Genomic DNA, 15875 nt, shown 5'->3' with positions numbered 1-15875 from the left:
ACGTGTACATAAGAGAAATAAGACAAACTTCCACCACTGTCCTCAAGGAGTCCGTTAGGAGCGCTGGAGGAAAAACAGCATTTCTCTGAGACTTTAGTTTTAGAAGGTCAAGTTTCTTACCCAGTTTTTTTTTTTTTTTTTTTTTTTTTTTTAAGAAAAGCAGCAAATAGCAGACTGGTCTGAAATCAGTATTTTAATGTTTGTTTTAGAATAAACAAAAAAGTCCAGCTTCAAGATTAATCAAAAAACACAAAGAATCTTATATAATGAAAAACTACTACTTTATCTTTATTCTATAAATATATTTTTTTAACTCAATAAGCACCAACACTATTTTCTGTATCAGAACAGTCACAAACTCATATGAAGAAAAACAAATGCAATCATAAGATGACGCAAGTTATAATTACTATGCAAGATTAGATAAACACTTGTAGAGCAGTAATTGTGTCATTAGGATATTTTCCCGTCACCACTCTGCCTCCCCCACAGCCTTCGAGAAAACATAGTCTTTCCCTCCATGACACATGACTCCATCTTTCAAGTAAAACTTCCAGCGGTTTTTGCTACGGTGAATCTGTAAAACAAACAGATTCAAAATTAAAAAAAAAAAAAAAAATCAAAATAGTGCCGTTTTAATGAACTTTCCTCAAAGTGTTTTGTCAGGGAGATTTGTGCTAAAGGTATATGACTAAAAAACAAACTGATAGAGATTTAGTACATTATTCTGGTAACACAGCAGGTGTTTGTGTAGTCGTTCTAGTCTTCATCTGCTTTGGTTACTGCTGGCGTCAACATTCACAGATAATGAAAATGATACATTGACATTAGCATTTCTCACTCATGTGGGTTCAGATAAAGAATAGCAGCTTCTATTCACGGTCAGAATCGTACACTAGATTTATATCTGAAAACCACAGACTGATTATCCAATCCATATCCGATCACTATCTTCTGTCTCTATGGGTTACGCTTACTGTACACTGTAATATTATTTCCATCTCTAAGGACAGAATAGTTCTAACTGAACAAAACAGCAGCAGCTGTTTGCACTAAGTGAAAACAGCGATAGATTCTATTTACACAATGAAAATAGCATATTTTCTTAGTGATGCACTGCAAAAAATGGCTTCTCTTACTTAATATTTTTGTCAAGACAAGACAAAAATACTAAATAAGACAAGCCATTTTTTGCAGTGTGGGTGCTATTTAGACTAAGTGCAAATAGCAATGGATTCTGTTTACACCAAGTGAAAATAGCAGTATTTTTGTTAAAATAACAGGATTTTCTGCCAATTTGACTAATTATTGCAAGTAGTGGCAATTATCTGCTCCTCAATATTGTAGTACATCATAAAACAGTATGCAATAACATTGAGAACTGATGTTTGACGAATGTCTTTTACAGTGTTGACTTGCCCAATCACACGTCGGTGGACGGAGTTAGTGCAAATAGCCTCTGCCAACAAGGTGGCCTATTTGCACTTAGTGTAAATAGACACTCCCAAACATTACACTTCAGTATTTTAAAATCATTATGTGTTAAAATATTAGTATGTTTTGGCAATAAAATGTTAACCTACTGTATTTGCAGATCAACACATTAAATGTCTTCATCCACTAATCTTTGGTAGCTCTGTAATGGATTCAGCTGGCCTTTTCCCCCAAACCATTCATTGAATATTTAACAAAGACACATTTCTAAAAACTATAAACAGAATCCAATTCTCGTAGTATCCTCTAAAAAAAAAAAAAAAAAAAAAAAAAAAAAAAAATTATATGTGATAGAACTTGCTGTTGTCTCCAGGTGGCTGTAAGTAAGATGTAGGCCAACTATAAGAGGTCTTAAAGTCCTGTGAGATGACCAACCATTATAACTTTAATGAACCATTATACCATTTTAACCATTATAACCTTTAAAACACCTCAGCATGCGTGATGTCAAGGCTACAGGTCTATGATTATTAAGATTAATACTAACATTAGGGTTTTTTTAGTAACTGAAATAAGACATTTCCACATGGAACACCATCAGCGGCTGCTGCTTTATTAGTCTTCATCTGTTTAACTGCAGTCAAACCTCATCAACATGAATGCCAACAGATGCGAGGATGCGCTCATGAGAAAGATTCATCAATCCAGACAAAGAAATCATTTGCCTCATTCATCCCAGCCCCATAAACTAGTCAGTTTCTCAGTGTGACGCTGTCTCCATCAGCCAATCTATGAACCCATAAAAGCGAAGTCCTTGCACACAGAGTCTGAAATTTGCGTGCGTTTTTCATGTCATCCTAAAAATGTGTCACTCACAGAAACCTTGCACACCGAGTCCGATGCGAATTAATTATTTGCGAAAAGATTCACAAAACTATACTAAATGGAGTCATCAAGTAGTGCGGATGATTTTATTGTCCTCTCTCTTCTTAAAAAGAGAAAAAGAAAGGAAATATTGGGTCCATACAATCCTTAGATTTCCACCTCCTTATTAAGGAGCAGCGGGAATATCACGGCGATTCAAAGTTTACTTCAGGATGCCAGTGGCTCAGTTTGATGCTTTGCTAGTGATACTAGAGGCACATATTAAAAAGAAGACCACCAATTTCTGTGAACTCGGTGTGCAAGGATCTTTATGGTGCTTTGTGCTGCGAGACGAAGTGGATCAACTTATTGTCAGATGCCATTCTGGATTGTGGTGTTTGCTTGTACGGTGGCTTTGAATTGTCAAAACACCTCTCAAAATGCTTCACTGTAAAAAAAAAAAAAAAAAGGGTAATTTTAACAAAAAAAAAAAACTTAATATGTTAACAGTGAGTTCCTGTACTATATCCTCCTGAGACCCCCCCCCCCCAAAAAAAAGCTTTGTGAATTTAGTATTTGTTCATGTCATTACATTGTTTAGAGCATTAGAAAAAAAAATAAATTAACATTTTTGAAAAATTATATTTTATTAATATTTTTTTCTATGTCCGCTGAAGAGGACACTAGGACTCAGTTTTCCTAAAAATAAAATGGCATGAATAGACATCAAAAAGGCAAAAACAATGGGATTTGTTTTTAAATCACCAATACATTTTTAGGTTTCAGGATTTTTTTCTTCTAAACTTTGTTTAAGGATGATTCTCAACTATGTTATAAAATATATAAAATGATTTGATATACCATTTTGTTTTATGCAATATGTCTGTACAAATTTCCATAAACTGGTTTTCCCATGAAACACAGTGTATCTACACTGTATCTAATTTGCATATTAATGTGTTGCTGTTGGGACAACATGTTGAAAAAATAATTGTCATAATGGGAGTAATAATTGGACAGTTTTACATAATATCTAATATTTCATAACAAAACAGATATATAATTTATTTTCCTATTCAATTGTCATGTCTCCCAAAATGCATCATGAACATCATTTTATTCCTGGTGTCTTCCACAGTGGACATGTATGAAATGATGTCCCGATTCATAACAGGAAGTCATATTTGAATTTGAAAACCCATAATATTTTCCTGAGATGTTGCTTTATGACAAACAATTAGAAAATTATTCAGATTTAAATGACAATTACAAAATATAATCATATTTCCATAAGGATGTAAAATGTTTCACTAAATTAAATTTAGCCATCTTTAAAGACCTAGGAGAGGGTGTGGTCCTGGTGAAACGTCCAATCATTTAGTATCTCTATAAAGCCCTGAATGTGCTCTGTACAGGACACCCAGACTTATAACTGTGACACGTGAGGTCTCAGAGAAATTCACTGAAATAGAATGTCCTCTACATAGGCAACAACTCCACAGCTGGGTCTCAGGACACAGGGAAAAACGGTAAAAGATCTAACCAGATATTTCATGTAATTTTACAGTAAAATGCTGTTAATTGTATTTGTTACAAAAATACAGTTTTTAGAAGTAAAAAATAAAATGTATAATTTAGTCAAGAACTGTAAACTGTTATTCCCAGAATTCCCTGCGTGACACTCCACATTTGAAAGCATTTTGTTTAAATAATCATGTTTTTTAATAGTTTTTGTGATCAGTTATGTACATTTGGGCTTTATGTTACATCTTCTGTTGTTTAATGAAAGTTTATTGCATTATTTAGGTATCATGTGTGTTACCATGATGGTGTTTAGTGTTTGCATGAATGACTCTGTGCACCTTCAATATATTAGTATATACTTCTGCTTGTGGTGAAGCTACTTGTGATGAGCTTTGATTCTTCATGTGTCTTTCTTTCACCTGCATTATTATGGTGGCTGTAGGCATGTTAAATGTAAAAAACAGGCTTTAGTTGCAGTGTGTGGTGTTGAATTTACTTGTTTGCAAATTACAGTTTTATACTGTAAATTTGACAGTTTGTTCTGTAAATGTGTTTACAGTTTTTCTGTATTTTTTACAAAATACACATCTGCCAAAATTATTTTGTAAAAACGCAGAAAATTGAACCCGATCCAAGTTTATGACGGACGAAAGTTTCGGAGGCAGTGTGTAAACCTGATTGACACAACGTGAGGTCGTATTTATTTTTTAACGTGCGGAAATTTCAGACTCAGTTTAAACTTTAAAGAATCGCTCTCAAGACACCAGCTTGCTTTGATTTCATTTTGCTTGTATTAACATGGTGGTCTAATCCAACAGCGTTCATCTTTATCCAGAGTATTCTACAGGCTGATCTCTTTCACCTCTTTCAGGAAATCTCTCATTCCTTTACCTTGTCATACTGGCACACGATGACATTCTCCGTGTCAAAGATCTCTGGGATGTCTTGTTCACTCACGTCATCTCCAGAGTTCAACGGATCCTGAAAAAGACATATTCATTAAACTGCATCAGAAGTTGAAAATAATAATCAAGAATTCTGGAATAACTACTGAGGCCGGGAAAGTGGTTCTTTCTGACACTTCGTTAACAAAAAAAAAAGATGATTCCATGGTTATTTTATGTCACTAGTAACAACAGTATGCTGAAAAAGTCTGGTGGTGTATGTGGTGATTATTACTTTTGATTGGCTTGAGTTAATGCGGTTTGTTGTCTGTGATCCAGCATGCTGAAAGTGAAAGTGAAGTGACCCATACTTGGAATTCGTGCTCTGCATTTAACCCATCCAAAGTGCACACACACACACAGCAGTGAACACCTTTGGATTACAAGTCCAACTCTCTAACCATTAGGCCACGACTTCCCCTAGCATACGACTGATCAGTCCACATCTTTGGCAAGTTTCAATGTATATTTGTACTCATCATAACACAGTACACATAGAAACATTGATGCACAAATCTAGATATGTTCATATTTCTGAAATATATAAAAGGTATAAACTACTCTATGATTTAACTTTATTATAATTATTTATTATATATTTATTATAAAATATACTCTGCAGGCACAATCAACTATTGTAAAATTATTTTAAATCTCTCAACAGAAATGTTTTGCATGGTTTAATAAAGGGTTAACAGTACTAGTCATAACAGCATATTTCCAGTGTGTGTATAATATCAGCACTCTGAATCGCCTCTTTATGTGGTTCAACATCTGCTCCAGTCACCAAGATCTGATTCCCATCAACCATCACTGTAGGACAAATAATTATGAGCAAAAATGTTTGCCTGCTATCTGTAGTGGGCACTAGGGCTGGCTGATGTGATGAACCAGTAGAAATGTGTCAGCCAGTAGAGATTTTGGATTCTCTCAATCACAGGCAGTCTCCTGTGATATTGTAGTGCTGCATCCACACAAATCTTTACCATTTGCATGTTTTTGAGCCTTGAGATTTATAAGTGTTTGTGCAGTTTCAGTGTACACTCTTACAAAGGATGAGCACATACAGCTCAGCTCTTTCTCATGGCTCATACACACACAAACGTGGAAATTCGAAAGATATTTCAATGGTATCAAAAATTGTGATATCGTAACAACCTTATTTCAACCAAAAATAACTTCTAGAACATCTATGAACTGCATGCAGCTTACATTTCTAACAACGAAAAAACACGCTGACTAAGAGACAGCTTCAGTGTAAGTGCTGTCATTACCTCTTCCTCTTCCAGCTCCTCTTCCTCAGTGGCATTGATCATTCCCAGAAACTCTTTCTCTCCAACGAGCCCCAGATCAACATCATCATCATCATCTTCCTCCGTGTCCGAGCTGCTGTCAGCGACTCCGTCCAGCTGTGTGATGTCCAGCAGCTGGTTGAAGTTGAGGTCGGTCTGCAGCTCCGTCTCAAGCTGAGGAAACATGATCAGATTCTGTGTTTATAACCACAATCTCTCAGCAGCAGTGTTTCTACTGATTCACTAGAACTACAAGACTACGTGAGGACAGTTTTTTTTGTTTGTTTTTTCCAGGTGAACGGAAATGAAAAATCTCTTATTTACTCACACTCCTGTCATCTCAAAGTAACCCATATGAAGTTCTCTTCTCAGATCCCAAATCTCACAGACTTTCAGTTACATAAGTGTAGTTTCAGTGTACATATCATTTAAAGTAATACAATTAAATAACACTAATAATAAATAGAATAGACAATGAATAAAAGAATAACTATATAGCAATAGAAATAGAGAAAACATTTGCAGACAGAATTATAAAAGCACAAATGAGCTATTTACAGCTGAAAGGATTTGAGAAGTCATTTACAAATTTCTTATACAAAATATCTTTCTCTTTACTTAATATTCTAATGATTTTTGGCATAAAAGAAAAATCTATAATTTTGACCCATACAATGTATTTTTGACTACTGCTACAAATATACCCCAGCGACTTAAGACTGGGTTTGTGCTCCAGCATCACAAGTAATTTGCTATATGTCTAATTTGTATAACACATAATTAAAAAAAAAACATTTTTGTATGGTGTAGACTTATGTGAATATATAAAATTGTTCCATTTTCTAGTAGGATTCATATATGGATAGGGCATATATAAAACATGTATTTAATATATGGATATTTGATATTGCCACACATTTCCGTATGTGCAGTTCTGAGAGGTGTTGTGTATTGCTCAGGTGGAATATGGAATGTGTCTGCTGTCACTGTCTGGAGGTCGTAATGACTATAAAGCAGCACTGCTGTCATGTTCTCCGGTGTTTGTGGAGTTGTCCTGTGGTTTACCTTGAGGTCAGGAGTCGTCTGCAGGACTGGAACAGCAGTGGACTCCTCAGCGGCTCTGTCCTGCTCTCTGAAGGCGGTTTCTGTCTGGTGGTGAGACAGTGCCTGAGCCGGCGGTGTCTCGACGGGCTGCGGGCTGAACTCAATGCCGTCCAGAGTGAACTCGCTCTGAGCATCAGAGGCAGGCGGCGCGGCTCTGTCAGCGCTCTGGAGGTTCGGCGGCGTCTCACACACTGAGGCTGCTGGACCCGGATCGGACCGATGGGTCAGAGCCGCGGGGTGAGACAGCGGGTTCAGCACATGCTGAGCTCCTCGCGTCACCATCACAGGGACATTCACCTTATAGAAATGCCCTGAGGAAACAGTCATGCTGCAATTTCAGATCGTTCTTCTGCTTACTGAAATTCAAAAACTCATGTCAGTGAAATCATCTGGGGCCAGTTGTTCAAAAGTAATCTGATTGTATTTTGGCCATCGGATAGGATCAAAACTTGAAAATGGGTTGTTCAAAAGAAAAAATTATTCTGAATTCGGATTAGATCACAAAATCCAATCTTGTTTTTGTTCGGTTTGTGTTGTTCAAAATTTATACCCCCGGTTTCAACTGAAATAAACTTGCACTGACTGAACATATCAGTGCCTTTGTTTTGTCTCAAGATGGACACCAGTGATGTTTTTTCTAATTTTAATAAAAATCACTTAAATGTCCTAATTGAACTATGGCCTAATCCTGGTTTAGTCTAAACCCTGTCTGTGAAACCAGCCCATAGTAAGATTGGGATACTTTTGATAAAAAAAGAAAACGGGATTATTCTGATCCTAGCAGAAGGGTGGATTTCAGGAATAAAAATGTAATAAAACTTTACAACTGGTCCAAAAAATACAACATTTGTAACATGTAATATATTCCCAAATCCCCAAATAGCTGTCAATATCAAACAAAAATATAATATTTAACAAAGTTTATTTTTAATCACTGATTGAAAACTAAATTGGCACAATCAGAGATGGACCAGTCAGAAGTAGTTATTTTTGTAAATCCAATGCAAAATATTGGCATTTTTCCCCCATTTCATTGTTTCCATCCTCATGACCCTTCAGGGGCTTCCCTAGAGCACTAGTAATCCAGATTTGGAAATCTGAAAAAGTGTGTATCTGGATCAGGGTGATCCAATCCAATTTTGTTTTTTGAAAAAAAGATTGGTTAACTGATCATGAACAGCAAAACATGGGATTTCCAAATCCGGATTATTCTGATCCAGATTAAACTTTCTGAACAACTGGCCGCTCATCTGTCCTAATCTGATCATTGCTAATCTGATGTACAATCAAGTGCAACTATTGCAATCTCTGTTCACGTTTTGAAGCCCTTTGGACGATTACAGACAGAGTGAGGAATCATTCATGAAGCGTCATCACTACTGCTCATGTGGTGTTACTCTGGATTGAATTCAACACATTTCCATCACTGCCGCCAAACAGGACAGAGTGTTCAGTCCATCGGTCTCAGAGGTTTGGTGTGAAATGCTTTCTCTTCTGTGGAGCATGAGTGTGTGTGTGTGTTAGAGAGAGTCTGACCTGAGGCCGTCTGCAGTGTGACGCCTGCGGGAATCTGCACCGGATACGTGATTCCAGCCGGCAGAGAGAACGTCGCGACTGAACCACGGCTGCTCTGAAACACATGCAGAGTCTGTACACTTTCATTTCACATTCAAAAATTCACCTGAGCAGATCAGCATCTACAGGAATTCAGTAAGATCTTAAAGGTTTATTAAACCTTTAAACAAAAACATTAAAAATAAAATCTAAAAAAAGCATGCATTTTGTTTAACATCATATTTGATACTTCAGGCTTTTATGGCTCATATAGTCTGATATATAAAAAAATGAATTTGCTGCAGATGCTGTTGTTTATATGATGACATTCTGCAGCTTGAACTTAAAAGAACTTTTACTGGATAGAAAACTGTCAATCAGACGACAGAAGACATGAGGAGATTGAGAGTGAAACAGGTTGAACAGCAAAGGTTGATCATTTAGAGCCTTAGAAATTCATGATCAAATTTACAGCAGCTTCATAGGATCAAGTATGAATCACTGGATAGACAATTCAAGAGGTTCAACGCTGATTACTGAACATGATCATCTGAAAAACCAGTGACCTTAAATACCAGTGAAAGTGCATGTGAAACATATCCTGTACAGACGGTCTGTGTTTGTTGACTTACTGCTTTGGAGGAGAAACTCGGCACATTCTGAGCTGCTGGAATAACAACTGAGAACATACAGGAAAACATTAAATAGAAATGAACAGAAACAAAACAGAGAGACACTGATCACAGGTGATGATCAGTGAATGAGATCACATTAACTGAAACCCTGCATAAGTTCATTCAACTAGAGGCACTGGTCTCTGGTAAAACAAAACAATCACACAGAAGGAACTGCTACTGTTACAAACATGTCAACCATTGCCGTTTAGACCATTTAACTTGATGCTAGCAGCTGTAATGGTGTGTTTATATGATGATTGCATTGGCTGTGGACTGAAAACACACTGTAGCTGTGTCTCATTTAGAAGGCTGCGTCCTCCGGAGGTCGCATCGTCTGTAGGATGCGTATACGAAGCGTCCTCAACCTAGAATTAAACGAGACGGCCTTTGTAGGACGGGCGGAAAGGAAATAGGAAGCATCACGTTGCTATGCCAACACATTTAGAACATGGTTGTGCTCTCAAAATACTTAAATGAAGGAAAATTATTTCTAAATTTGGAAAGTAATTTGAAAAAGATAAATAAGTTTTTACTTGTTTTATTTTGCTCAATGTTTGAGGAGCTGCAGTGTACATATAGCAGACATCTGTTAGAGAAAAAAGGAGGAGGACATTGAGAACAAAGTTTATCTGTTTTTACCGGAGGATTTAAGGCAAGTTGTAAACACCACATCATTTTTTCACATCACACCACGTTTTTCAAATTAACGACGGTTGATTACGGCGACGCAAAGAATTGTGGGGTATCTGTAGCAGCGAAGGATACACCTCATGCATCCTCCGAATTCCTGTGAAAGAAGATCGTATTCGAAGGTCGCATTCAGAGTGTCCTACTTGCTTTTCTGAAATGATGACGTATGCAGCCTTCGAATGCAACCTCCGGAGGGCACAGCCTTCTAAATGAGACCGCTTGTGATTGAGACGCAGAACAGACCAGTGGGTTTATGGAGAGTCTGAGGGTAGTTTGTTGGAAGCTGCAGAACAAAATTGGATGGATTGTTGTCTTTAATGAAACCCTCCACAGCCTTAGACTGAATGACCTTTGACTCCCAGAGCTGAAACACAGTAAAACACACAGATCAGGGCAACTACCCTTGTGAAAACTAACCATGGATTTACTTCAAATAAAACCAGAAAAACATGGTTACTACAGTTAAACTATGGTAACCACAAATTAACTATGGTGTTGCTACACTAACCAGTGTTTACCCATGGTATTTATACTGAAACTATGGTTATACAAATTGTGGGGGGGGGGGGGGGGGGGGGGGCTAATTTTAATATTCGCAACATCGGAGTCTATATCAGGGCTCTGTGTGCATAATATCTAATCACTGTGTGCATAGTTAATAAGCATGCTGACATGATCCATAGCAACGAGCTCAACCCTTACTCTGAGATTAAGACTTCTCTCTATTCCTTAGTAAAAGTTTGTCTCAGCAGCTTTGTAAATAGGTTTAAGAGAAAATTCTTAGCTAAAAACCTTTTACTGCTATTTAGGAGAACTCTTAGTGATAAGATAAAATGTTTTGTGAATACGGGTCCTGGACTATAAACTTTTATCCCAGTAATTTCGTTATTATTTAAAGTTTGCAACAGAAATGTAGCCTGCTGAGTAGACTCTTTGTAACACTGTTTCAAGCATAAAGCTTAACACGATGAGCTGCTGCGCTAAATATCTCGATGTGATTGGGATTTCAAAGGTTTAATTGACAGCAGAATCACCTCATTTAGCAATAAGATCGTGTGTGTGTTTTTTAATGATTAAACGTGCATATATATGAGCCTTATAGCCTGTGTATTTTTCTACCCCTGGCTTATATGACATATGAAATAATCGTGTCCCCCTTCCGCGACCCAAAACGAGTCTTTTGTTAATAGTTGACTGTTACCTGTCTGAGGTTGTCCAGCACTCGTTCCTCCACTCCTTCATCATGAAACAGCTCTCTGATGCTCTCAATCACATCCTCGATGACGGACAGATACAGCTTCGGCTGAACGATCAATCACACTGTATCTCAAATCTCTGATCACTTTCACACGAACTCAACGCGTTTGATAGCGTTCCTGACTCACCAGAGTGTTGGTGTTTGACAGCATCATGCCTTCAACTGACACAGCTGGCGTCAATTAAGAGCTTATGAACCCCTGATCTTCTTTAAATTCGTTACACACAGTAAATAAGACACCGATGCTACTCTGCGAGACGGCGACGCATAAATCACAAACGATCAGCGAGGAGCAGAAGCCCGGCTTGTTTGAGATGCGCGTGGATTGGCGCTTGCAGGTAAAAGTGTTTCTGCTGACGACAGCGACTGTATTTAAGAATCAATTCGACAATAAGTGTGTATATATATATATATATATATATATATATATATATATATATATATATATATATATATATATATATATATATATATAAAAAATAGATCCTATGGAAATGCTTGAGCTGCCGGGTCATCATACAAGTTTAATTCTATATGGTGGCATTTATAATTCAGTTATCTTTGCCATTCCATCTGTGAGGTGCTGGCTGTGCACTGCCTCTCCAAAGTCTCTTAAGTATTCTAATTTGCTGATTTTTTCGCTATTATTATTATTATTATTATTAAAGTAATGTTGTATTTTCTACTTGATCTCCTTTTAATTATTATTGTGATGGCTTAAATGTACGTTGTTTGTGTGCCATCCATAGACATAATTCAGCATAAGGCCTTTCAGCATTCCTAATTCAGCATTTCACCATCTATGGATGTAGAAAATATTTTTTACAGTATAATACACTGCCTTTCAAAAGTTTGGGATCAGTAAAGTTTTCCAAAGAAGTCTTATGCTCATCAAGGCTGTGTCTATTTGATAAAAAAAAAATACTGAATAGTATTTTACAAAAAATATTGTCAAATATTATTGCAATTTTAAATAAGTTTTCTATTTTAATATACTTTTAAATATAATTTATTCATGTGATTTCAAAGCTGTATTTTCAGCATCATTACTCCAGTCTTCAGTGTCACATGATCTTCAGAAACAATATGCTGATTTATAATCAGTGTTAAAACTGTTGTACTGCTTAATATTGTTTGGGACCGGTGATCATTTTGATATAGCCTATAAAAAGTTAAAAAGAACTGTTTATTCAAAATATAGATTTTGTATTACAATACACCATTCTAAAGTTTGGGGTCAATAATTTCTTTATTTCTTTCTTTTTTAAAGAAACTTCTAAAAAGGATGTTAAATGGATAAATAGGCACGAAAATTCCACTCTGCTGAGATTATTACCTCTTATGGTAGGAGTAAAATAAAGTCCCTGAAGGAGATGAAGCATGGGCTAAATTGATGGACCTTAAAGAACTTGTGCAGCTAGTGTTGTCTCCATTTTTCACAGACGAGTCCATCCAGTACATGCAGACTAGTGATCACAGACAGGTTCTCAAAGCAGTGTTTCCAGACTTTAAACTCAGACCCAAGCACCATTATGTGGAGCACTATCCTGAACTGACAAAGTGTTTTGGGCCTCTGGTTCATCTATGGACCATGAGATCTGAGGAAAAACACAGCTTTTTCAAAAGGGTGATACATGACTGTGATACTGCGAGACTCCCCCCAACTCGCTTGGGACGTAGAAAGTGTCCGTAAAAGATGTAAAATGATGGCTCTACCCACAAAAGCACTTTTGTGCAAGGTATAGTTTATTTACATCACCGCATATATACAAAAGTGCACGAGTGATGCCGTGTAGAAATATATACAGTGTAACCACCAAAGACCCATAAAAATACAAAGTAGCAAAGAAACCACAAACTGGAAAACAATCTACAAAAAATACACAAAGGGTATCCTCGGTATACTCTCTTCGCTGGGTGTTTGCTCACAGCACTACTATTGCACGCTCGCATTCGACTTGGTTAACAAGTGATAAATGTGAGTCTGGCCTCCCTTTTTATAGGCCAGACTCCGCCCCTCTTTGGACGTACTATTTATAAAACAATACATTTTCCAACAATCTCTGTACGTATAGACAATACATTTTATAAACCCCAAACCTCACTTCACCATAATAAACTAAATAAAACCAATAACACACATGACCGTGTTCCTCTTTCACATTTGTCAGTCTTTAACACCTTAAATGGTTTTGCCCGATTTTGAGCACTGTGCACCGACGCGGCACCAACGATGATGTCATAAGCAGTTGACACTCAATCGCTTGCTTTTGCCGGCGCCACCAGAAAGACTGACCACACCAAACAATCATGACCAACAAACACAAAATACATGACAAACGAGACAATGCATGTAGTATGTATGGTCGGGATGAATCTGGAACAGGGTAATGTAATGTGTGAACTGTCCATGGGCTGTCAAGATGGCGTGTGCACCCGCTCGGCTGGCAACCAAACAGAGGGGAGGGGAATCAGCGTGGTTAGTGTATGTGGTGCCGTAAGTTTGTGTGTGTGCGTGCTGTACCCAGCGGGGATATCTACTTCATCACAGTCACACACATAATTTCAAGAATGTCTTGAAAACCCTGGCTACCAGGCATCAGCACATGATGGCATATCACCTGAGTACACCACTTTTTTTCAGACCCCACTTACAGGTCTCAAGTTCACACATTTGTGATTGACATGTAATGCCTGGCATGGACATACAGTAGCCTGCAACAAAAAAATGTGATGCTGCAATAAAAAAAAATCATGGTTGCCCACCTTTACTCTACATGTCTATCATGATATATCTTAAGATTTTAGCGTGGTAATGGATATGTTAATGTATTTGGTCTTGGCAGAATAGATCTGCTACGCTGCTGTTAATTGCTGCTGCTGTTAGTTATTGCTGTAGTTGTAGATTATTGCTGCTGCAAGTACAGGAACTTGCTATTGCCAATAAATATGATGATACTGTGCTGTGAGTATTTAAGGCACACTGCTGTTGCACAAGTAGCATGTATAATAACTTGTAGCAGCTCTATACAGGTGGAGCAGGGGAAGGTGGAGGGTTTCAGAGTAACTCTGAAAGTGAGCTGCGAAATGCTCTAGGGAATGCTAACCAGGGGCACAGGAGACATTTTCAAAGTGGGGCGACCGAACTATAAGCAAAATCCCAGAGAGTAAGATCAGATTTCCATCATATATTAAACTTGCCTGATCATTAATAGAATAATATTGATTATTATTACAATACAAAGTAAGTGAAATAAGTACTACATATGACTGATCAAAATGTAGGGATGAGAAAAATGCCTGTAGAATTCCAAATCTGTCCCCTGTAGACTAACCTTTTATGTGGGATGTCTCAACTTTCAAACTTGCACAATTTTACTTTGATAAATAGTGATTCTGTTATTTCACACTATTTGGGTTAATAGTTGTTAAAAATTACATTGGATGATTATATGTTACGAAGCTTTGAATGAAGAAGAGTTAACACGTTATGATCCAAACAGACACGATAAAATGGTTAGGCATATTAAATCATCTGATATAAAGCTATCAATCAAACTACCAAATCAACATGCCCTCTCCACCATATGTTTTTCAGTTAACATTTATTGGTTACAATGCCATCTTACAAATGTGAGAGGACATTTGTTATTGCTCAACATATCAGACTATCATAATGACTGAAAAACTTATGTTAATTCCTAATAAGAATATGGACAGTTTGAAAATTAACACTGCATTGTGCTTACAAACAGGTAAATAAAAAACTGAAATGATGATTAAGTTACAATGTGTTGTACCGAAGTTAAACAAAACTGTACTGTACTTAAATGTTAACAAAAAAAAACAAATAAAACAAAATGATAAAAATTTAAATGAATTAAATTTGTTTAATTTAGTGGTTGCTCTGCATACCACTAGGGGGAGCCTGAGTACCACTAGTGTTCTGTAACGACCAAGGAGGTTGTCTCTGAACTCTCTGCCTGTCCTGTCATGGGCAAGAAGACCATCCCTGAGCTCTCGGTCTGCCCTGTCATGACCAAGGAGGCCATCCTCTCAGCCTGTCCTGTTATGGCCACAGAGGCAGTTGTTAACCTCTCTGTGCTCTCTATTCCAGTCACGGCTGATCCGCCTTGGTGGTTACCTGTACCATCTGCTCCACTGAAGTGGTCTTCAGCTCCACCCTGGGGCTCATCTCCACCGTGAGGATCTTCGGTCCCATCTGTTCAGCTGTAGTGGTCTTCAGCTCTGCCCTGGTGGTCTTCAGCTCTGCCAAGACTTCCTGCCCTGCCTGCTCCCTGCTCCACCGGCTCTGCCTCAGTCTCAAGGCCATCTTCTACTCCATGGACCATTCAACTCGCTGCCCCTGTTCTCCACTCCGCCTCCCTCCTGAACTTCTCTAGCCATGTGAGGAACATCTGGAAGCCGCTCCTTAGGAGAGGGGCTATGTTACATGTATAGTTTAATTTGGTTTCTTTTCTTTTTAGGATCATTTGTCTATTCTCTGATTTGTCCGCCCTCTAGGGTTCGGAAG

The 15875-nt window shown here is 37.5% G+C and overlaps 1 protein-coding gene across 1 annotated transcript; it reads right to left on the bottom strand.

Moving 5' to 3' along the window:
* Window positions 1–469: 469 nt before the first annotated feature.
* gtf2a1l (general transcription factor IIA, 1-like) lies at window positions 470–15674 on the bottom strand (the record flags this gene model as incomplete). The annotated part of the gene is made up of 10 exons (XM_079439320.1): window positions 470–577; window positions 4714–4803; window positions 6041–6232; window positions 7124–7473; window positions 8699–8792; window positions 9349–9395; window positions 10327–10447; window positions 11285–11386; window positions 12862–12939; window positions 15486–15674. The coding sequence occupies 10 exons, from the start codon at window positions 15672–15674 to the stop codon at window positions 470–472; spliced, it is 1371 nt and encodes a 456-aa protein (XP_079295446.1).
* Window positions 15675–15875: the final 201 nt, after the last annotated feature.

Source organism: Barbus barbus (genome assembly GCF_936440315.1).
Source record: "Barbus barbus genome assembly, chromosome: 18".
Taxonomy (NCBI): domain Eukaryota; kingdom Metazoa; phylum Chordata; class Actinopteri; order Cypriniformes; family Cyprinidae; genus Barbus; species Barbus barbus.
This window is presented reverse-complemented; position numbering and strand designations above follow the sequence as displayed.